The following is a 23,749-nucleotide window of genomic DNA, read 5'->3' on the forward strand; positions in this document are numbered from 1 at the left end:
AGGTCTCACAAGGGTTAATAGTGAAGGGTTAGTTGTGTTTTCTAATGACATCACTAATGACATCACTCTCCATGTTCTGAGCTGCACTTTGTCTGTCTGTCTGTCTGTCTGTCTGTCTGTCTGTGTCTGTCTGTGTCTGTCTGTGTCTGTCTGTCTGGGGCAGGCGGGAGGCAGGTTCGTGTGCGTGGTGTTAGTATTTGTCTGTCTGTCTGTCTGTCTGGGGCAGGCGGGAGGCAGGTTCGTGTGCGTGGTGTTAGTATTTGTCTGTCTGTCTGTCTGTCTGTCTGTCTGGGGCAGGCGGGAGGCAGGTTCGTGTGCGTGGTGTTAGTATTTGTCTGTCTGTCTGTCTGTCTGTCTGGGGCAGGCGGGAGGCAGGTTCATGTGCGTGGTGTTAGTATTTGTCTGTCTGTCTGTCTGTCTGTCTGGGGCAGGCGGGAGGCAGGTTCGTGTGCGTGGTGTTAGTATTTGTCTGTCTGTCTGTCTGTCTGTCTGTCTGTCTGTCTGTCTGTCTGTCTGGGGCAGGCGGGAGGCAGGTTCGTGTGCCTGGTGTTAGTATTTGTCTGTCTGTCTGTCTGTCTGTCTGTCTGTCTGTCTGTCTGTCTGTCTGTCTGTCTGTCTGGGGCAGGCGGGAGGCAGGTTTGTGTGCGTGGTGTTAGTATTTGTTTGTCTTCTTTTCTTCTTCCAGTGGCTACATACTGTGACTTCAGAAAGCATGTCTTTCCTACCTTCTCTCCATCTGGCACTAAGGACACTTAAGGAATCTTAAAGATCTAGTCCCAGTTCATTGGCTGATAGCTCAGCCATCTCCATGTCCATCTCCAGCCCTGAGAAAACATGTGTGGGAAAGGAGAGAGTTGGTGAATGTATGACTGTGTGAGTGATTATGTGACTAGAAGTGATGTAGTAATCTGTATTATTAGTGAATAGACAGTCCATTAGCTCTGGTGATAGTGACGGACTGCAGTCGTAAGAGAGATGAGCTCAGTAGTGTGAGAGGAAAAGGTTGGGGGGATGGGGGTGTGACCTTGCCCTTTGCTAAGGGGACGGATTGAGAGGAGAGAAAAGGGGGAGAGGGGTGCCGTTCCTTGCATCACGACACCGCACTGCCTCTACTTCCAAACAGAGACACACACATGCCTTCTGCCCCGTCCTGAGAGACACACATGCCTTATACCCCGTCCTGAGAGACACATGCCTTCTGCCCCGTCCTGAGAGACACATGCCTTCTGCCCCGTCCTGAGAGACACACACATGCCTTCTGCCCCGTCCTGAGAGACACACACATGCCTTCTGCCCCATCCTGAGAGACACATGCCTTCTGCCCCGTCCTGAGAGACACACACATGCCTTCTGCCCCGTCCTGAGAGACACACACATGCCTTCTGCCCCGTCCTGAGAGACACACACATGCCTTCTGCCCCGTCCTGAGAGACACATGCCTTCTGCCCCGTCCTGAGAGACACATGCCTTCTGCCCCGTCCTGAGAGACACACACATGCCTTCTGCCCCGTCCTGAGAGAGACATGCCTTCTGCCCCGTCCTGAGAGACACATGCCTTCTGCCCCGTCCTGAGAGACACACACATGCCTTCTGCCCCGTCCTGAGAGACACACACATGCCTTCTGCCCCGTCCGGAGAGACACACACATGCCTTCTGCCCCGTCCTGAGAGACACACACATGCCTTCTGCCCCGTCCCGAGAAACACACACATGCCTTCTGCCCCGTCCTGAGAGACACACACATGCCTTCTGCCCCGTCCTGAGAGACACACACATGCCTTCTGCCCCGTCCTGAGAGACACACACATGCCTTCTGCCCCGTCCTGAGAGACACACACATGCCTTCTGCCCCGTCCTGAGAGACACACACATGCCTTCTGCCCCGTCCTGAGAGACACACACATGCCTTCTGCCCCGTCCTGAGAGACACACACATGCCTTCTGCCCCGTCCCGAGAGACACACACATGCCTTCTGCCCCGTCCTGAGAGAGACATGCCTTCTGCCCCGTCCTGAGAGACACATGCCTTCTGCCCCGTCCTGAGAGACACATGCCTTCTGCCCCGTCCCGAGAGACACACACATGCCTTCTGCCCCGTCCTGAGAGACACACACATGCCTTCTGCCCCGTCCCGAGAGACACACACATGCCTTCTGCCCCATCCTGAGAGACACACACATGCCTTCTGCCCCGTCCTGAGAGACACACACATGCCTTCTGCCCCGTCCTGAGAGACACATGCCTTCTGCCCCGTCCTGAGAGACACATGCCTTCTGCCCCGTCCTGAGAGACACACACACGCCTTCTGCCCCGTCCTGAGAGACACACATACGCCTTCTGCCCCGTCCCGAGAGACACACACATGCCTTCTGCCCCGTCCCGAGAGACACACACATGCCTTCTGCCCCGTCCCGAGAGACACACACATGCCTTCTGCCCCGTCCTGAGAGACACACACATGCCTTCTGCCCCGTCCTGAGAGACACATGCCTTCTGCCCCGTCCTGAGAGACACATGCCTTCTGCCCCGTCCTGAGAGACACACACATGCCTTCTGCCCCGTCCTGAGAGACACACACATGCCTTCTGCCCCGTCCTGAGAGACACACACATGCCTTCTGCCCCGTCCCGAGAGACACATGCCTTCTGCCCCGTCCTGAGAGACACACACATGCCTTCTGCCCCGTCCTGAGAGACACATGCCTTCTGCCCCGTCCTGAGAGACACATGCCTTCTGCCCCATCCCGAGAGACACACACATGCCTTCTGCCCCGTCCTGAGAGACACATGCCTTCTGCCCTGTCCTGAGAGACACATGCCTTCTGCCCCGTCCTGAGAGACACATGCCTTCTGCCCCATCCTGAGAGACACACACATGCCTTCTGCCCCGTCCTGAGAGACACATGCCTTCTGCCCCGTCCTGAGAGACACACACATGTCTTCTGCCCCGTCCTGAGAGAGACATGCCTTCTGCCCCGTCCTGAGAGACACATGCCTTCTGCCCCGTCCTGAGAGACACACACATGCCTTCTGCCCCGTCCTGAGAGACACACACATGCCTTCTGCCCCGTCCTGAGAGACACATGCCTTCTGCCCCGTCCTGAGAGACACACACATGCCTTCTGCCCCGTCCTGAGAGACACACACATGCCTTCTGCCCCGTCCTGAGAGACACATGCCTTCTGCCCCGTCCCGAGAGACACACACATGCCTTCTGCCCCGTCCCGAGAGACACACACATGCCTTCTGCCCCGTCCTGAGAGACACACACATGCCTTCTGCCCCGTCCCGAGAGACACACACATGCCTTCTGCCCCGTCCCGAGAGACACACACATGCCTTCTGCCCCGTCCTGAGAGACACACACATGCCTTCTGCCCCGTCCTGAGAGACACATGCCTTCTGCCCCGTCCTGAGAGACACATGCCTTCTGCCCCGTCCTGAGAGACACACACATGTCTTCTGCCCCGTCCCGAGAGACACACACATGCCTTCTGCCCCGTCCCGAGAGACACACACATGCCTTCTGCCCCGTCCCCAGAGACACACACATGCCTTCTGCCCCGTCCTGAGAGACACACACATGCCTTCTGCCCCGTCCTGAGAGACACACACATCCCTTCTGCCCCGTCCTGAGAGACACACACATGCATTCTGCCCCGTCCTGAGAGACACACACATGCCTTCTGCCCCGTCCTGAGAGACACACACATGCCTTCTGCCCCGTCCTGAGAGACACACACATGCATTCTGCCCCGTCCTGAGAGACACACACATGCCTTCTGCCCCGTCCTGAGAGACACATGCCTTCTGCCCCGTCCTGAGAGACACACACATGCCTTCTGCCCCATCCTGAGAGACACACACATGCATTCTGCCCCGTCCTGAGAGACACACACATGCCTTCTGCCCCGTCCTGAGAGACACATGCCTTCTGCCCCGTCCTGAGAGACACATGCCTTCTGCCCCGTCCTGAGAGACACACACATGCCTTCTGCCCCGTCCTGAGAGACACACACATGCCTTCTGCCCCGTCCTGAGAGACACACACATGCCTTCTGCCCCGTCCTGAGAGACACACACATGCCTTCTGCCCCGTCCTGAGAGACACACACATGCCTTCTGCCCCGTCCTGAGAGACACATGCCTTCTGCCCCGTCCTGAGAGACACAAACATGCCTTCTGCCCCGTCCTGAGAGACACATGCCTTCTGCCCCGTCCTGAGAGACACACACATGCCTTCTGCCCCGTCCTGAGAGACACACACATGCCTTCTGCCCCGTCCTGAGAGACACACACATGCCTTCTGCCCCGTCCTGAGAGACACATGCCTTCTGCCCCGTCCCGAGAGACACATGCCTTCTGCCCCGTCCCGAGAGACACATGCCTTCTGCCCCGTCCTGAGAGACACATGCCTTCTGCCCCGTCCTGAGAGACACACACATGCCTTCTGCCCCGTCCTGAGAGACACACACATGCCTTCTGCCCCGTCCTGAGAGACACACACATGCCTTCTGCCCCGTCCCGAGAGACACATGCCTTCTGCCCCGTCCTGAGAGACACACACATGCCTTCTGCCCCGTCCTGAGAGACACATGCCTTCTGCCCCGTCCTGAGAGACACATGCCTTCTGCCCCGTCCCGAGAGACACACACATGCCTTCTGCCCTGTCCTGAGAGCCACATGCCTTCTGCCCCGTCCTGAGAGACACATGCCTTCTGCCCCGTCCTGAGACACACATGCCTTCTGCCCCGTCCTGAGAGACACACACATGCCTTCTGCCCCGTCCTGAGAGACACATGCCTTCTGCCCCGTCCTGAGAGACACACACATGCCTTCTGCCCCGTCCTGAGAGAGACATGCCTTCTGCCCCGTCCTGAGAGACACATGCCTTCTGCCCCGTCCTGAGAGACACACACATGCCTTCTGCCCCGTCCTGAGAGACACCCACATGCCTTCTGCCCCGTCCTGAGAGACACATGCCTTCTGCCCCGTCCTGAGAGACACACACATGCCTTCTGCCCCGTCCTGAGAGACACACACATGCCTTCTGCCCCGTCCTGAGAGACACACACATGCCTTCTGCCCCGTCCTGAGAGACACATGCCTTCTGCCCCGTCCTGAGAGACACACACATGCCTTCTGCCCCGTCCTGAGAGACACACACATGCCTTCTGCCCCGTCCTGAGAGACACATGCCTTCTGCCCCGTCCCGAGAGACACACACATGCCTTCTGCCCCGTCCCGAGAGACACACACATGCCTTCTGCCCCGTCCCGAGAGACACACACATGTCTTCTGCCCCGTCCTGAGAGACACATGCCTTCTGCCCCGTCCTGAGAGACACATGCCTTCTGCCCCGTCCTGAGAGACACACACATGCCTTCTGCCCCGTCCTGAGAGACACACACATGCCTTCTGCCCCGTCCCGAGAGACACACACATGCCTTCTGCCCCGTCCCGAGAGACACACACATGCCTTCTGCCCCGTCCTGAGAGACACACACATGCCTTCTGCCCCGTCCTGAGAGACACATGCCTTCTGCCCCGTCCTGAGAGACACATGCCTTCTGCCCCGTCCTGAGAGACACACACATGCCTTCTGCCCCGTCCCGAGAGACACACACATGCCTTCTGCCCCGTCCCGAGAGACACACACATGCCTTCTGCCCTGTCCCCAGAGACACACACATGCCTTCTGCCCTGTCCTGAGAGACACACACATGCCTTCTGCCCCGTCCTGAGAGACACATGCCTTCTGCCCCGTCCTGAGAGACACATGCCTTCTGCCCCGTCCTGAGAGACACATGCCTTCTGCCCCGTCCTGAGAGACACATGCCTTCTGCCCCGTCCTGAGAGACACATGCCTTCTGCCCCGTCCTGAGAGACACATGCCTTCTGCCCCGTCCTGAGAGACACACACACGCCTTCTGCCCCGTCCTGAGAGACACATGCCTTCTGCCCCGTCCTGAGAGACACATGCCTTCTGCCCCGTCCCGACAGACATGCCTTCTTCCTCAGACACACACACATGCCTTCTGCCCCTTTCTCCTTCTCAGAGACCTTCACACATGCCTTCTGCCCCGTCCTGAGAGACACATGCCTTCTGCCCCCTCCCTCTCTTTTTTTTCTCTCATTCTCCCTCTCTTCTCTTTTTCTCCTTTTTCTCATTCTCTCTCTCTCCTTCTCTTTTTTCTCTCATTCTCTCCTTCTCTTTTTCTATTATTCTCTCTTTCCTTTTCATTTTCTCTCAATCTCCTCTCTCCTTCTCCTTTTCTCTCATTCTCTCTCTCTCCTTCTCTTTTTCTCTCATTCTCTCTCTCTCCTTCTCTTTTTCTATTATTATCTTTCTCCTTCTCTTTTTTCTCTCTCCTTCTCCTTTTCACTCATTCTCTACCTCTCCTTCTTTTTCTCTCATTCTCTCCTTCTCTCCTTCTCCTTTTCACTCATTCTCTCCCTCTCTCCTTCTCCTTTTCACTCATTATCTCCCTCTCCTCCCATTTTCTCTCATTCTCTCCCTCTCCTCCCATTTTCTCTCATTCTCTCCCTCTCCTCCCATTTTCACTCATTCTCTCCCTCTCCTCCCATTTTCACTCATTCTCTCCCTCTCCTTCTCATTTTCACTCATTCTCTCCCTCTCCTCATTTTCTCTCATTCTCTACCTCTCTCCTTCTCATTTTCTCTCATTCTCTACCTCTCTCCTCCCATTTTCAATCATTCTCTCCCTCTCTCCATCTCATTTTCTCTCATTCTCTCCCTCTCTCCTTCTCATTTTCACTCATTCTCTACCTCTCTCCTTCTCATTTTCTCTCATTCTCTCCCTCTCTCCTTCTCTTTTTCTCTCATTCTCTCCCTCTCCTTCTCTTTTTCTCTCATTCTCTCTCTCTCCTTCTCCTTTTTTCTCATTCTCTCTCTCTCCTTCTCTTTTTCTCTCATTCTCTCCTTCTCTTTTTCTATTATTCTCTCTTTCCTTTTCATTTTCTCTCAATCTCCCTCTCTCCTTCTCATTTTCTCTCATTCTCTCTCTCCTTCTCTTTTTCTCTCATTCTCTCTCTCTCTCCTTCTCTTTTTCTATTATTCTCTTTCTCCTTCTCTTTTTCTCTTTTTCTCTCTCTCCTTCTCTTTTTCTCTCATTCTCTCTCTCTCCTTCTCCTTTTCACTCATTCTCTCCCTCTCTCCTTCTCCTTTTCACTCATTATCTCCCTCTCCTCCCATTTTCTCTCATTCTCTCCCTCTCCTCCCATTTTCTCTCATTCTCTCCCTCTCCTCCCATTTTCACTCATTATCTCCCTCTCCTTCCATTTTCTCTTATTCTCTCTCTCTCCTCTTTTTCTCTCATTCTCTCCCTCTCCTCCCATTTTCTCTTATTCTCTCTCTCTCCTTCTCTTTTTCTCTCATTCTCTTTCTCTCCTTCTCTTTTTCTCTCATTCTCTCCCTCTCCTTCTCTTTTTCTCTCATTCTCCCTCTCTCCTTCTCTTTTTCTCTCATTCTCTCCCTCTCCTTCTCTTTTTCTCTCATTCTCTCATTCTCTCCCTCTCCTTCTCTTTTTCTCTCATTCTCCCTCTCTCCTTCTCCTTTTTTCTCATTCTCTCTCTCTCCTTCTCTTTTTCTCTCATTCTCTCCTTCTCTTTTTCTATTATTCTCTCTTTCCTTTTCATTTTCTCTCAATCTCCCTCTCTCCTTCTCCTTTTCTCTCATTCTCTCTCTCTCCTTCTCTTTTTCTCTCATTCTCTCTTTCTCCTTCTCTTTTTCTCTCTCTCCTTCTCTTTTTCTCTCATTCTCTCTCTCTCCTTCTCTTTTTCTCTCATTCTCTCCCTCTCTCCTTCTCCTTTTCACTCATTCTCTACCTCTCCTTCTTTTTCTCTCATTCTCTCCTTCTCTCCTTCTCCTTTTCACTCATTATCTCCCTCTCCTCCCATTTTCTCTCATTCTCTCCCTCTCCTCCCATTTTCTCTCATTCTCTCCCTCTCCTCCCATTTTCACTCATTCTCTCCCTCTCCTCCCATTTTCACTCATTCTCTCCCTCTCCTTCTCATTTTCACTCATTCTCTCCCTCTCCTCATTTTCTCTCATTCTCTCCCTCTCTCCTTCTCATTTTCTCTCATTCTCTCCATCTCTCCTTCTCATTTTCACTCATTCTCTACCTCTCTCCTTCTCATTTTCTCTCATTCTCTACCTCTCTCCTTCTCATTTTCACTCATTCTCTACCTCTCTCCTTCTCATTTTCTCTCATTTCCTACCTCTCCTTCTCATTTTCACTCATTCTCTACCTCTCTCCTTCTCATTTTCACTCATTCTCTACCTCTCTCCTTCTCATTTTCTCTCATTCTCTACCTCTCTCCTTCTCATTTTCACTCATTCTCTACCTCTCTCCTTCTCATTTTCACTCATTCTCTACCTCTCTCCTTCTCATTGTCTCTCATTCTCTACCTCTCTCCTTCTCATTTTCACTCATTCTCTACCTCTCTCCTTCTCATTTCACTCATTCTCTCCCTCTTTCCTTCTCCTTTTCACTCATTCTCTCTCTCCTTCTCTTTTTCTCTCATTCTCTCCCTCTCCTTCTCATTTTCTCTCATTCTCTACCTCTCTCCTCATTTTCTCTCATTCTCTAACTCTCTCCTCATTTTCACTCATTCTCTACCTCTTTCTTTCTCCTTTTCACTCATTCTCTCCCTCTCTCCTTCTCTTTTTCTCTCATTCTCTCCCTCTCCTTCTCATTTTCTCTCATTCTCTCCATCTCCTTCTCATTTTCTCTCATTCTCTCTCTCTCCTTCTCCTTTTCACTCATTCTCTCCCTCTCTCCTCCTTTTCACTCATTCTCTCCCTCTCTCCTTCTCCTTTTCACTCATTCTCTCTCTCTCCTTCTCCTTTTCACTCGTTCTCTCCCTCTCTCCTCCTTTTCACTCATTCTCTCCCTCTCTCCTTCTCCTTTTCACTCATTCTCCCTCTCTCCTTCTCATTTTCACTCATTCTCTCTCTCTCCTTCTCATTTTCTCTCATTCTCTACCTCTCATTCTTTTTCTCTCATTCTCTCCCTCTCCTTCTCATTTTCTCTCATTCTCTCCCTCTCTTCTCTTTTTCTCTCATTCTCTCCCTCTCCTTCTCCTTTTCTCTCATTCTCTCCCTCTCCTTCTCCTTTTCACTCATTCTCTCCCTCTCTCCTTCTCACTCATTCTCTCCCTCTCTCCTTCTCCTTTTCACTCATTCTCGCTCTCTCCTTCTCATTTTCACTCATTCTCGCTCTCTCCTTCTCCTTTTCACTCATTCTCTCCCTTTCTCCTTCTCCTTTTCTCTTATTCTCTCCCTCTCCTTCTCATTTTCACTCATTCTCTCCCTCTCTCCTTCTCACTCATTCTCTCCCTCTCTCCTTCTCCTTTTCACTCATTCTCGCTCTCTCCTTCTCATTTTCACTCATTCTCGCTCTCTCCTTCTCCTTTTCACTCATTCTCTCCCTTTCTCCTTCTCCTTTTCTCTTATTCTCTCCCTCTCCTTCTCATTTTCACTCATTCTCTACCTCTCTCCTTCTCATTTTCACTCATTCTCTCCCTCCTCCCATTTTCTCTCATTCTCTACCTCTCTCCTACCATTTTCTCTCATTCTTTCCCTCTCCTCTCATTTTCACTCATTCTCTACCTCTCTCCTCATTTTCACTCATTCTCTCCCTCTCTCCTCCAATTTTCTCTCATTCTCTCCCTCTCTCCTCCCATTTTCTCTCATCCTCTTCCTCTCTCCTTCCCTCTTCTCTCATTCTCTCCCTCTCTCCTTCCCCTTTTCACTCATTCTCTCCCTCTCTTGTTCCCTCTTTTCTCATTCTCTCCCTCCTTCCCCTTTTCTCTCATTCTCTCCCTCTCTCCAATTTTCTCTCCCTCTCTCCTTCTCCTTTTCTCTCATTCTCTCCTTCTCTTTTTCTCTCATTCTCACCCTCTCGCCTTCTCCCATTTTCTCTCCCTCTCTTTCCTTTTTCTCTCATTCTCTCCCTCTCTCCTTCCCCTTTTCACTCATACTCTACCTCTCTTCTCCCATTTTCTCTCCCTCTTCTCCCATTTTCTCTCATTCTCTCCCTCCTTCCCCATTTCTCTCATTCTCTCCTTCTCCTCACATTTTCTCTCATTCCCTCCCTCTCTCCTTCCCTCTTCTCTCAGTCCTTCATACATCCAGTCCTCATGCTAAAAGTTGCCCCCTAACTCATAAGTATGGATGATGCACCCTCTATCTTGCTTCTCTACTTCACATGCAGCGCTCTTTCTCGTTCTTTTTCTCTTTCTCGTTCTTTTTCTCTTTCTCGTTCTTTTTCTCTTCCTCGTTGCCCCTTTTCTTTTATCCTATCCTCCCTCAGTCCTCTCTCTTCTCCCTCTCACTCCTTTCTCTCTGCCTCCCTCTCTCTCCTCCCTCTGTCTCCCTTTCTCAGTCCCTCAATCTCCTTCCTCCCTCTAACTCCTACCTCTCAATCTTCCCCTTCTCAATCCTCCCCCTCTCTGTCCCCCTCTCTCAGTCCCTTTCTCTCCTCCCTATCTGTCCCTCTCTCTCCTCTCTCTCAGTCCCGCTATTCAGGGAGGACTTATCCCTCAGTATGTTCTTTTTTTTAGGCTTGGCAAGCGACCCCAGTGCTGACTTATTCCTCCATGACAGCATGCTCTCTCACTAAAAGAGATTTATGGAGAAAAAAGATAGCCATATTTCTCCTACAGTTTTTTATATAAAAAGGGTTATGGATGCCTGCGGTACATTGGTGTATCTTGGCATCCGCCAAAACACTCACATGAGAGGAACACAGAGATCAGATGGATATGAGAGGACTTTGAGACATAGAAAAACACGCAAAAATACACACACACACATACCAACATGTACATTACGCACATACAAACACACATACACATACAGACATGTACATTACGCACATACAAACACACGTACACATACCGACATGTACATTACGCACATACAAACACACGTACACATACCGACATGTACATTACGCACATACAAACACACGTACACATACCGACATGTACATTACGCACATACAAACACACATACACATACAGACATGTACATTACGCACATACAAACACACATACACATACCGACATGTACATTACGCACATACAAACACACATACACATACAGACATGTACATTACGCACATACAAACACACATACACATACCGACATGTACATTACGCACATACAAACACACGTACACATACCGACATGTACATTACGCACATACAAACACACGTACACATACCGACATGTACATTACGCACATACAAACACACGTACACATACCGACATGTACATTACGCACATACAAACACACGTACACATACAGACATGTACATTACGCACATACAAACACACGTACACATACCGACATGTACATTACGCACATACAAACACACATACACATACAGACATGTACATTACGCACATACAAACACACATACACATACCGACATGTACATTACGCACATACAAACACACATACACATACAGACATGTACATTATGCACATACACATACAGACATGTACATTACGCACATACAAACACACGTACACATACCGACATGTACATTGCGCACATAAAAACACACGTACACATACCGACATGTACATTGCGCACATACAAACACACGTACACATACCGACATGTACATTGCGCACATACAAACACACGTACACATACCGACATGTACATTACGCACATACAAACACACGTACACATACCGACATGTACATTACGCACATACAAACACACGTACACATACCGACATGTACATTACGCAAATACAAACACACGTACACATACCGACATGTACATTACGCACATACAAACACACGTACACATACCGACATGTACATTACGCACATACAAACACACGTACACATACTGACATGTACATTACGCACATGCAAACACACGTACACATACAGACATGTACATTACGCACATACAAACACACATACACATACCGACATGTACATTACGCACATACAAACACACATACACATACAGACATGTACATTACGCACATACAAACACACGTACACAGACAGACACAAGAAGACTTCGAAACACAGAGCAGTACACACACAAAAGTATTCAAGCACACACACACACGTACACACATATATCAGGACTTAAAACCCTGGGCTTAAAGAGGCGGAGTTGCAGAGTCATTCATCACACACTGAAGTTCTGGAGGGAAGGAAGAGGTGCTTGATTGATGCAACGAATTTACAAAGCTGACTAAAGTTTGAGAAAACTCTCAATATGATTCAAAAAAGAAAAGACGATTAGGACTGAAGAATATGGAAAATATATAACTATAGAAATAAGTCATTAACCTCTTTACATACATTGTTTTTAATTTATAATTTAACCTATTTTTTTGTTGCTTTAACTAGGCTAGTCAGTTAAGAACAAATTCGTATTTATAGTGACGGCCTGCCAAGAGACAAAAGGCCTCCTGCGAGGAAGGGATGCCAAGAGACAAAAGGCCTCCTGCGAGGAAGGGATGCCAAGAGACAAAAGGCCTCCTGCGAGGAAGGGATGCCAAGAGACAAAAGGCCTCCTGCGAGGAAGGGATGCCAAGAGACAAAAGGCCTCCTGCGAGGAAGGGATGCCAAGAGACAAAAGGCCTCCTGCGAGGAAGGGATGCCAAGAGACAAAAGGCCTCCAGCGAGGAAGGGATGCCAAGAGACAAAAGGCCTCCTGCGAGGAAGGGATGCCAAGAGACAAAAGGCCTCCTGCGAGGAAGGGATGCCAAGAGACAAAAGGCCTCCTGCGAGGAAGGGATGCCAAGAGACAAAAGGCCTCCTGCGAGGAAGGGATGCCAAGAGACAAAAGGCCTCCTGCGAGGAAGGGATGCCAAGAGACAAAAGGCCTCCTGCGAGGAAGGGATGCCAAGAGACAAAAGGCCTCCTGCGAGGAAGGGATGCCAAGAGACAAAAGGCCTCCTGCGAGGAAGGGATGGGATTCAAAATAAATATATAGGACAACACACACATCACAACAAGAGACACCACAACACTGCATAAAGAGAGAGTTACGAAAGCAACACAGCATGGAAGCAACACATGACGAATCAGCATGGAAGCAACACAACATTGTATCAGCACAAACATGGTACAAAGTGGACTTAAAATAGCTTAAGGACTAAAACAGTTTTGTCGAGATGTCACCTTTAACCTCTGACCCCTATCCCCAGTATATGCGCACAGTTAGAGAATGTGGTTGTTTAACGTGATCACCTCTTCTTTTTCACCCATGACCTTTTCTCCTTTCGCTCCCTTTTTCTGATCCAACAGCTGCAGGCCCTGATTCCCACCCTTTACCTCTTTCTCTTCTTTCCATCTTTCACTCTCTGTTTACCAGAGGTGGGACCAAGTCATTGTTTTACAAGTCACAAGTGAGTTTCAAGTCTTAGCACTCAAGTCCCAAGTCAAGTCCCAAGTCAAGACAGGCAAGTCCGAGTCAAGTCTCAAGTCCTAAACATTGAGTTTCGAGTCCTAAACGAGTCATAATGTGCTCTTCACCAAATGTAATACCATTTCATATTTTTAACAAGAGTAAGAGTTAGTATATTACATTTACGCAAATCATGAATGCTTTAATATATATATATATTTATTACTTTCCAAATAGACATTATATTTCTATGGAAATACATGGGTAGCCATGAGAAAGACCCCCGTTATGGGGCGCAATCGGGCGATGTAGGCTTGTACACAATTGCCAAACCTTCTCTTTCACACACACACTCTGTCTGTGTGGTTACAGTAGGCTCACGTATGTCAGTGGTTTTAACAGCAGTAACATCAGGCAGGATTTAGGCTACCAACTGTCTAGCCAGTTGTAGCTCAATCTTGGGTGCAATGATCACGTTCCCGCACTGCCTAACTGTGTGGAGGCTCATTGATTTAACATTACGTTAGCCTACATGCTACACTAGTAAAGTATTAAAATATAATAGCTGTCGGCTATATTAGCCACGACTTACCGTTCTTTGTGCAGCTTCAAATGTTGAACAGAGTTGGAAGTTGTTGCTCCTCCGTCTGTCATTTTCTTCCTGCATGTTTTGCAAGTTGCAATCTGTTTTTTGTTGATACAGCGTCGTCTTTATATCCGACAATAATCATTTGGTGTATCATCTTTCCAAGGGCTCCGACTGAATTCACCCACCGACATTCCTCTGCACTGCTACACACAACTTTTCCTCCGCTGGCACAATCTGATTGGCTGCTGTCCGATTCAAACTGTAATCCGTTAAATGAAGAGTTGATGCGCTGCACACTTTTTTAATAGCATCATTTTTCATATTCGGGCTTGGAGAGGATATTATTATTTAGAGTCAGAAGGCTCAAGTCCAAGTTAAGTCACGAGTCATTGGTGTTAAAGTCAGGTTGCAAGTCCACAGCTCTGCTGTTTTCTCTCATACTGTTCTCCATGTTTCACTCCTTTATCTCTCTCTCAGAACCTTTGTTGCTTCTCTCTGCTGTATATTTCCATCCTATCCCAATCATCTATCTGTCTTTCCTCTCCTCTGTGTCCCTCTCTTCTCCTCTCAGGACTATCGCCATTCTGACTACAGGGTAACAACAGACCAAAGGAGTGAATCGGACCAGTAGTTCTGTGTGTGTGTGTGTGGGTGTGTGTGTGTGTGTGTGTGTTTCCTCCTGGCATGGAAATGCTTTCGTTTGACATCACAATGCTCTCTCAAACACACACACACACACACACACACACACACACACACACACGGCCAGAGAAGCCTGCCTGGAATAAGAAGTATAAACACAGAGGGTGGATGCTGATTGGATGGGCTACATACAGCCCACCAAAATTGATCTAATTTCTCTTCATAATAAGCATCATCAAGCCAAATAACACTGTGGAAATGTAAATGGTTGGATTTGACCCTTTTCCATTTTTGTTGGTTCTCTCACTTATTCACTCTCTCACTTACTCACTCTCTCAGTTACTCACTCTCTCACTTACTCACTCTCTCAGTTACTCACTCTCTCAGTTACTCACTCTCTCACTTACTCACTCTCTCTGTTACTCACTCTCTCAGTTACTCACTCTCTCACTTACTCACTCTCTCAGTTACTCACTCTCTCAGTTACTCAGTCTCTCACTTACTCACTCTCTCAGTTACTCACTCTCTCAATTACTCACTCTCTCTGTTACTCAGTCTCTCACTTACTCACTCTCTCTGTTACTCAGTCTCTCACTTACTCACTCTCTCTGTTACTCAGTCTCTCACTTACTCACTCTCTCTGTTACTCAGGCTCTCACTTACTCACTCTCTCTGTTACTCACTCTCTCACTTACTCACTCTCGCAGTTACTCACTCTCTGTTACTCACTCTCTCAGTTACTCACTCTCTCAGTTACTCACTCTCTCAGTTACTCACTCTCTGTTACTCAGTCTCTCAGTTACTCACTCTCTCTGTTACTCAGTCTCTCACTTACTCACTCTCTCAGTTACTCACTCTCTCACTTACTCACTCTCTGTTACTCACTCTCTCAGTTACTCACTCTCTGTTACTCACTCTCTCACTTACTCACTCTCTCACTTACTCACTCTCTCAGTTACTCACTCTCTCACTTACTCACTCTCACTTACTCACTCTCTCAGTTACTCACTCTCTGTTACTCACTCTCTGTTACTCACTCTCAGTTACTCACTCTCTCACTTACTCACTCTCTGTTACTCACTCTCTCAGTTACTCACTCTCTGTTACCCACTCTCTGTTACTCACTCTCTCACTTACTCACTCTCTGTTACTCACTCTCTCACTTACTCACTCTCTCACTTACTCACTCTCTGTTACTCACTCTCTCACTTACTCACTCTCACTTACTCACTCTCTCAGTTACTCACTCTCTGTTACCCACTCTCTGTTACTCACTCTCTCACTTACTCACTCTCTCAGTTACTCACTCTCTCACTTACTCACTCTCACTTACTCACTCTCTCAGTTACTCACTCTCTGTTACTCACTCTCTCAGTTACTCACTCTCTCACTTACTCACTCTCTGTTACTCACTCTCTCAGTTACTCACTCTCTGTTACTCACTCTCTCTGTTACTCACTCTCTCACTTACTCACTCTCAGTTACTCACTCTCTCAGTTACTCACTCTCTCAGTTACTCACTCTCTCTGTTACTCACTCTCTGTTACCCACTCTCTGTTACTCACTCTCTCACTTACTCACTCTCTCAGTTACTCACTCTCAGTTACTCACTCTCTCACTTACTCACTCTCTGTTACTCACTCTCTCAGTTACTCACTCTCTGTTACTCACTCTCTCAGTTACTCACTCTCTGTTACTCACTCTCAGTTACTCACTCTCTCACTTACTCACTCTCTGTTACTCACTCTCTCAGTTACTCACTCTCTGTTACCCACTCTCTGTTACTCACTCTCTCACTTACTCACTCTCTCAGTTACTCACTCTCTCACTTACTCACTCTCACTTACTCACTCTCTCAGTTACTCACTCTCTGTTACTCACTCTCTCAGTTACTCACTCTCTGTTACTCACTCTCTCAGTTACTCACTCTCTCACTTACTCACTCTCTGTTACTCACTCTCTCAGTTACTCACTCTCTGTTACTCAGTCTCTCACTTACTCACTCTCTCTGTTACTCACTCTCTCACTTACTCACTCTCAGTTACTCACTCTCTCAGTTACTCACTCTATGTTACTCACTCTCTCAGTTACTCACTCTCTCTGTTACTCACTCTCTCAGTTACTCACTCTCTCAGTTACTCACTCTCTCACTTACTCACTCTCTCAGTTACTCACTCTCTCAGTTACTCACTCTCTCACTTACTCACTCTCTCAGTTACTCACTCTCTCAGTTACTCACTCTCTCACTTACTCACTCTCTCTGTTACTCACTCTCTCACTTACTCACTCTCTCTGTTACTCACTCTCTCACTTACTCACTCTCTGTTACTCACTCTCTCAGTTACTCACTCTCTCAGTTACTCACTCTCTCTGTTACTCACTCTCTCAGTTACTCACTCTCTCACTTACTCACTCTCTCAGTTACTCACTCTCTCAGTTACTCACTCTCTCAGTTACTCACTCTCTGTTACTCACTCTCTGTTCATCACTCTCTGTTACTCAGTCTCTCTGTTACTCACTCTCTCTGTTACTCACTCTCTCACTTACTCACTTACTCACTCTCTCACTTACTCACTCTCTCACTTACTCACTCAGTTACTCACTCTCTCAGTTACTCACTCTCTCCGTTACTCACTCTCTCAGTTACTCACTCTCTCACTTACTCACTCTCTCACTTACTCACTCTCTCACTCTCTCACTTACTCACTCTCTCACTTACTCACTCTCTCAGTTACTCACTCTCTCTGTTACTCACTCTCTCTGTTACTCACTCTCTCAGTTACTCACTCTCTCAGTTACTCACTCTCTCAGTTACTCACTCTCTGCGTTACTCACTCTCTCACTTACTCACTCTCTGTTACTCACTCTCTGTTACTCACTCTCTGTTACTCACTCACTTACTCACTCTCTCACTTACTCACTCTCTGTTACTCACTTACTCACTCTCTCACACACTCTCTCTCTCACATAAACACACACTCACAAACATCTCTGAAACTGGAAACACTTATCTCCCTCACTAGCTTTAAGCACCAGCTGTCAGAGCAGCTCACAGATTACTGCACCTGTACATAGCCCATCTATAATTTAGCCCAAACAACTACCTCTCCCCCTACTGTATTTATTTTATTTATTTATTTTGCTCCTTTGCACCCCATTATTTCTATCTCTACTTTGCACTTTCTTCCACTGCAAATCTACCATTCCAGTGTTTTACTTGCTATATTGTATTTACTTTGCCACCATGGCCTTTTTTTTGCCTTGACCTCCCTTATCTCACCTCATTTGCTCACATCGTATATATACTTGTTTCTACTGTATTATTGACTGTATGTTTGTTTTACTCCATGTGTAACTCTGTGTTGTTGTATGTGTCGAACTGCTTTGCTTTATCTTGGCCAGGTCGCAGTTGTAAATGAGAACTTTTTCTCAACTTGCCTACCTGGATAAATAAAGGTGACATAAAAATAAATAAACAAACAGAGTCCCTCTGCCAGCCAGCAGTGCTCATTTTCACACCTCTGATGTATGGGTGTCTGCACAGTCATCTCTCTCTCACTCTGTGACACTCTGTGTTCTCCTCACAGGCCTGTAACAGAATGTCTGTCAGCTCCTCTTAACTACCCCTGCCTGCCTGGCTGACACACCACACACACACTGTGTCCTACCCCTGCCTGCCTGGCTGACACACCACACACACACTGTGTCCTACCCCTGCCTGCCTGGCTGACACACCACACACACACTGTGTCCTACCCCTGCCTGCCTGGCTGACACACCACACACACACTGTGTCCTACCCCTGCCTGCCTGGCTGACACACCACACACACACTGTGTCCTACCCCTGCCTGCCTGGCTGACACACCACACACACACTGTGTCCTACCCCTGCCTGCCTGGCTGACACACCACACACACACTGTGTCCTACCCCTGCCTGCCTGGCTGACACACCACACACACACTGTGTCCTACCCCTGCCTGCCTGGCTGACACACTACACACACACTGCGTCCTACCCCTGCCTGCCTGGCTGACACACCACACACACACTGTGTCCTACCCCTGCCTGCCTGGCTGACACACCACACACACACTGTGTCCTACCCCTGCCTGCCTGGCTGACACACTACACACACACTGCGTCCTACCCCTGCCTGCCTGGCTGACACACCACACACATACTGTGTCCTACCCCTGCCTGCCTGGCTGACACACTACACACACACTGCGTCCTACCCCTGCCTGCCTGGCTGACACACCACACACATACTGTGTCCTACCCCTGCCTGCCTGGCTGACACACTACACACACACTGCGTCCTACCCCTGCCTGCCTGGCTGACACACCACACACATACTGTGTCCTACCCCTGCCTGCCTGGCTGACACACCACACACACACTGCGTCCTACCCCTGCCTGCCTGGCTGACAGGCCTGGGCTGTAAATGTCCTACACATTCATCAGAGTAGCTGTGTTGGTCTAACATGATGCATCAGTCTGTAGTTTAGTAGATGGTGAGGTGGGAGGTTAGATACAGACAAGTAGTTAGAGAGAAAATAATTTCCACTCACGTTGTGGTGGAGTTCACATTCCTTTTTTCTGAATTGTAGAAAGTGTTGAGTACCATCAGCTTTAGAAGTGTGTGTGGGGGTGTGAGTGAGTGAGCGGGTGTGTTTGTGAGTGAGAGGGTGTGTGTTTGTGAGTGTGAAAGTGTGTGTCTACTGTACATGTATGAAGTGTGTGTGGGGGTGTGAGTGAGTGAGCGGGTGTGTTTGTGAGTGAGAGGGTGTGTGTTTGTCAGTGAGAAAGTGTGTGTCTACTGTACATGTATGAAGTGTGTGTGGGGGTGTGAGTGAGAGGGTGTGTGTTTGTGAGTGAGAAAGTGTGTGTCTACTGTACATGTATGAAGTGTGTGTGGGGGTGTGAGTGAGAGGGTGTGTGTTTGTGAGTGAGAAAGTGTGTGTCTACTGTACATGTATGAAGTGTGTGTGGGGGTGTGAGTGAGAGGGTGTGTGTTTGTGAGTGTGAAAGTGTGTGTCTACTGTACATGTATGAAGTGTGTGTGGGGGTGTGAGTGAGAGGTGTGTGTTTGTGAGTGAGAAAGTGTGTGTCTACTGTACATGTATGAAGTGTGTGTGGGGGTGAGTGAGAGGGGTGTGTGTTTGTGAGTGTGAAAGTGTGTGTCTACTGTACATGTATGAAGTGTGTGTGGGGGTGTGAGTGAGAGGGTGTGTGTTTGTGAGTGTGAAAGTGTGTGTCTACTGTACATGTATGAAGTGTGTGTGGGGTGTGAGTGAGAGGGTGTGTGTTTGTGAGTGTGAAAGTGTGTGTCTACTGTACATGTATGAAGTGTGTGTGGGGGTGTGAGTGAGAGGGTGTGTGTTTGTGAGTGTGAAAGTGTGTGTCTACTGTACATGTATGAAGTGTGTGTGGGGGTGTGAGTGAGAGGGTGTGTGTTTGTGAGTGTGAAAGTGTGTGTCTACTGTACATGTATGAAGTGTGTGTGGGGGTGTGAGTGAGAGGGTGTGTGTTTGTGAGTGTGAAAGTGTGTGTCTACTGTACATGTATGAAGTGTGTGTGGGGGTGTGAGTGAGAGGGTGTGTGTTTGTGAGTGTGAAAGTGTGTGTCTACTGTACATGTATGAAGTGCATGTTAGTTTTATTGCAGCATCAACCGTTCATCCTTTTGCCTCTTCACCACTTTATAGTTCTTATCTTCCTCCCCCTGCCTTCCTCCCCCTGCCTTCCTCCCCCTGCCTTCCTCCCTCTGCCTTCCTCCCCTGCCTTCCTCCCTCTGCCTTCCTCCCCCTGCCTTCCTCCCCCTGCCTTCCTCCCCCTGCCTTCCTCCCCCTGCCTTCCTCCCTCTGCCTTCCTCCCCCTGCCTTCCTCCCTCTGCCTTCCTCCCTCTGCCTTCCTCCCCCTGCCTTCCTCCCCCTGCCTTCCTCCCCCTGCCTTCCTCCCTCTGCCTTCCTCCCCTGCCTTCCTCCCCTGCCTTCCTCCCCTGCCTTCCTCCCTCTGCCTTCCTCCCCCTGCCTTCCTCCCCCTGCCTTCCTCCCCCTGCCTTCCTCCCCCTGCCTTCCTCCCTCTGCCTTCCTCCCCCTGCCTTCCTCCCCCTGCCTTCCTCCCTCTGCCTTCCTCCCCCTGCCTTCCTCCCCCCTGCCTTCCTCCCTCTGCCTTCCTCCCCTGCCTTCCTCCCTCTGCCTTCCTCCCTCTGCCTTCCTCCCTCTCTTCTCATTCTCTGTCCCTTTCCACACTCCTGCCTTTCCTACAAAATATCCCCGAACTGGACTCATCTTTGGTCGCCAACCAAACAGCCCAACAGACAACATCCAACCCTCCATCCCTGTCTTCATTATAGAACATTGAGATGCTGCCAGCTAGCTGTACTGTAGGCTGGTGATTAGAACCTGCAGCTTGTTGCCTCAGATAGCATGATGTACTTTATGTGTCAGTGTGTTTGGGGGGGGGGGGGGGGGGGGTGCTGTAGTATTTAAGTAGCTGTGTGGTTTTTGTCCCGTTACTTGCTCAATTTCCATACACCGTCATTATCATGTGTTCCCACCTCATATGTTGGTATTTATTTTCACGGTTTGTTTACATATTGTACTGTATTTTAGTGTTAATGCTTTTTTGTGTATTTGTTTTGCAGTACTCATGTATTTTCCACTCTCCCTCATGTGTCATACTGTATGTTGTAGTTGACTGTGTGTTTTTGATTTGGGAGTTTTGTGGCTCCTGTGTGCCTTCCTTTTGCCTGCTGTTTGGTTTGATGAATCGGGCAAGTGATCAAGACTGCCATCCCAGAATACTTCACTTCTCAACTCTCACTGACCACCATTTCTACCCCCTAGCAGATTACCCATAATCCCCTGCCTGCCTGCTTGCCTGCCTCCTGCCATCACCATGAACACAGGAAGACTGAGCCAGGACCCTCATACTAACTGGTATTTTTATTTCTCTCTCTCTCTCTGCACTGCCCCTCTTTCTCCATCCCTCAATCTCTCTATCCCCCTGCCCCCACCTTTCTCTCTCTAACAGATTAAGGTGGTGAATGCATTCCGTAGCTCTCTTTACCCGGGGCTAGAGAACCGAGAATCAAAAAATTCCATCCATAACTTCATGGCCCACCCTGAGTTTGTTCCCCTGTCTGAGGAAGAGGCGCGGATCCCTGACATCGATGAGAGCAGCAGTGATGAGGTGGCGCTCCAGCCCAGATCCTTCTCTGGGGGGGCAGAAGCTCCAGACGTCAGCCACGAGGCCTCCTGCTGATCACCTCCTCTCTTCTCCTCTCTTCCGTTGTGCTCTGTCCATCTCTCCCTGTCGGCCGGCTGGTTACCCTCCTGCACTTCCTCTCTTCCACCACCAGGAGGACAAGCGGTGCGCCCCTCATCCCACAGAGGGTACACCCAGAGCAGGCAAGGGGTCCCAGCGTCTCCCCCTCTTCACCTACCCCTCTTCACCTACTCCTCTTCCTCCGCCTCCTCTTCCCTCCACTTCCTGAACCCTACACCTACCTCTCACCTGCCCCACCCACCCACTTTGCCATTCCCATGGGCTGGCACTGAATGTGGTGTGTATGCCCTTTAAGTATGTACAGCAGAGTGACATGTAGACCATCAAATCACATCGCGCCCCAAACTCATGGGTGGGAGGGGCCATGTGGGGTCCACCAATCTGCTCTGTCAAAGGCTGTAGCCTGTCCTACTGTCCATCTTTGGATTTTTTATCTTTTTTTTGTCCTGTAACATTTAATTGATTTATTTTAACCTCAGATAGCCCAGAACTGAAACACAACATGTTTATCCTTTTGTACGTGCTTATTACACCCTGCATACGCTAACTGACACAGCACTTTTAGAGTATATCTGTGTACATACAGTATATATGCTTTATAGGCTCTTCAACACAGCTCCAAGCTGATTTGATGATCAGATGAACATGGGCCATGTGATTTAACAGTTTTCAGCCACTAAGTTTTGCCACTCCATTTCTCAACCTGTGTTTTAACTGTACTGTGTGTATGCATTGGATCTGTTTTAAAGCATGATGTACTAATGGGTTATGCAGTTCAACCCAGGAACCCATGTCTTCATTCATTCTGATAAACTACATATTTTCAATGATGAAGGTTCAACCGTCTAAACATCTCTCACTTTAGTTTGGTTCTTCTGGGTCCATTTGACATGATTTTATTTTGATTTCTCCTGTTTTTATGGAAGGAAAGTACAAAGGATGCTAGTCTATATTAACAGAAAAGTGAACTATCTTAAAACAACACATTGAAAAGAAAAGCTAGCAGCAGGCTAGAGCCAGAGGGAACCCCCTCTCTGTGGAGTGGGATCATAGCAAGACCATGTGGGGAAAAAGGAGGGGCATCTCCCTCATCTGATGATCTCATCCAATCAGGGTTCTGGTTTCCCCTAGCCCGTTGAGAGGAAGTTGACAGCTTACGATACTGCCTCAATATGGAGGAAGAATAAGAACGTCCGAGTCTCCCTCTCTCATATGCATCATGTTTCAGCCGTGTTAAATATAATGGGAATTTAGAGATGGTTTTGGGAGTCATTATTTGCCGGGGTCAGGACCTACCTTTTCCTGTGTATAGACAGAAATGGGAAGTTGTTATTTGCCGGGGTTAGGACCTACCTTTTCCTGTGTATAGACAGAAATGGGAAGTTGTTATTTGTCGGGGTTAGGACCTACCTTTTCCTGTGTATAGACAGAAATGGGAAGTTGTTATTTGCCTCGGTTAGGACCTACCTTTTCCTGTGTATAGACAGAAATGGGAAGTTGTTATTTGCCTCGGTTAGGACCTACCTTTTCCTGTATATAGACAGAAATGGGAAGTTGTTATTTGCCAGGGTTAGGACCTACCTTTTCCTGTGTATAGACAGAAATGGGAAGTTGTTATTTGTCGGGGTTAGGACCTACCTTTTCCTGTGTATAGACAGAAATGGGAAGTTGTTATTTGCCGGGGTTAGGACCTACCTTTTCCTGTGTATAGACAGAAATGGGAGGTTGTTATTTGTCGGGGTTAGGACCTACCTTTTCCTGTGTATAGACAGAAATGGGAAGTTGTTATTTGTCGGGGTTAGGAC

At 48.6% G+C, this 23,749-nt stretch overlaps 1 protein-coding gene across 2 annotated transcripts in view; it reads left to right on the top strand.

Moving 5' to 3' along the window:
- Nucleotides 1–22,774, top strand: part of LOC115117482 (plasma membrane calcium-transporting ATPase 1-like) — a 192,441-nt gene extending 169,667 nt beyond the window's left edge. For both annotated transcript variants that reach the window (XM_065002770.1, XM_065002765.1), the window contains one exon: nucleotides 21,690–22,774. In XM_065002770.1, the coding sequence (XP_064858842.1) occupies nucleotides 21,690–21,920 (231 nt within the window). In that variant the 3' untranslated portion in view covers nucleotides 21,921–22,774. The remainder of the gene's footprint in view (nucleotides 1–21,689) is intronic.
- The last annotated feature ends 975 nt before the right edge of the window (nucleotides 22,775–23,749 follow it).

Source organism: Oncorhynchus nerka, linkage group LG2 (assembly GCF_034236695.1).
Source record: "Oncorhynchus nerka isolate Pitt River linkage group LG2, Oner_Uvic_2.0, whole genome shotgun sequence".
Taxonomy (NCBI): Eukaryota; Metazoa; Chordata; class Actinopteri; order Salmoniformes; family Salmonidae; genus Oncorhynchus; species Oncorhynchus nerka.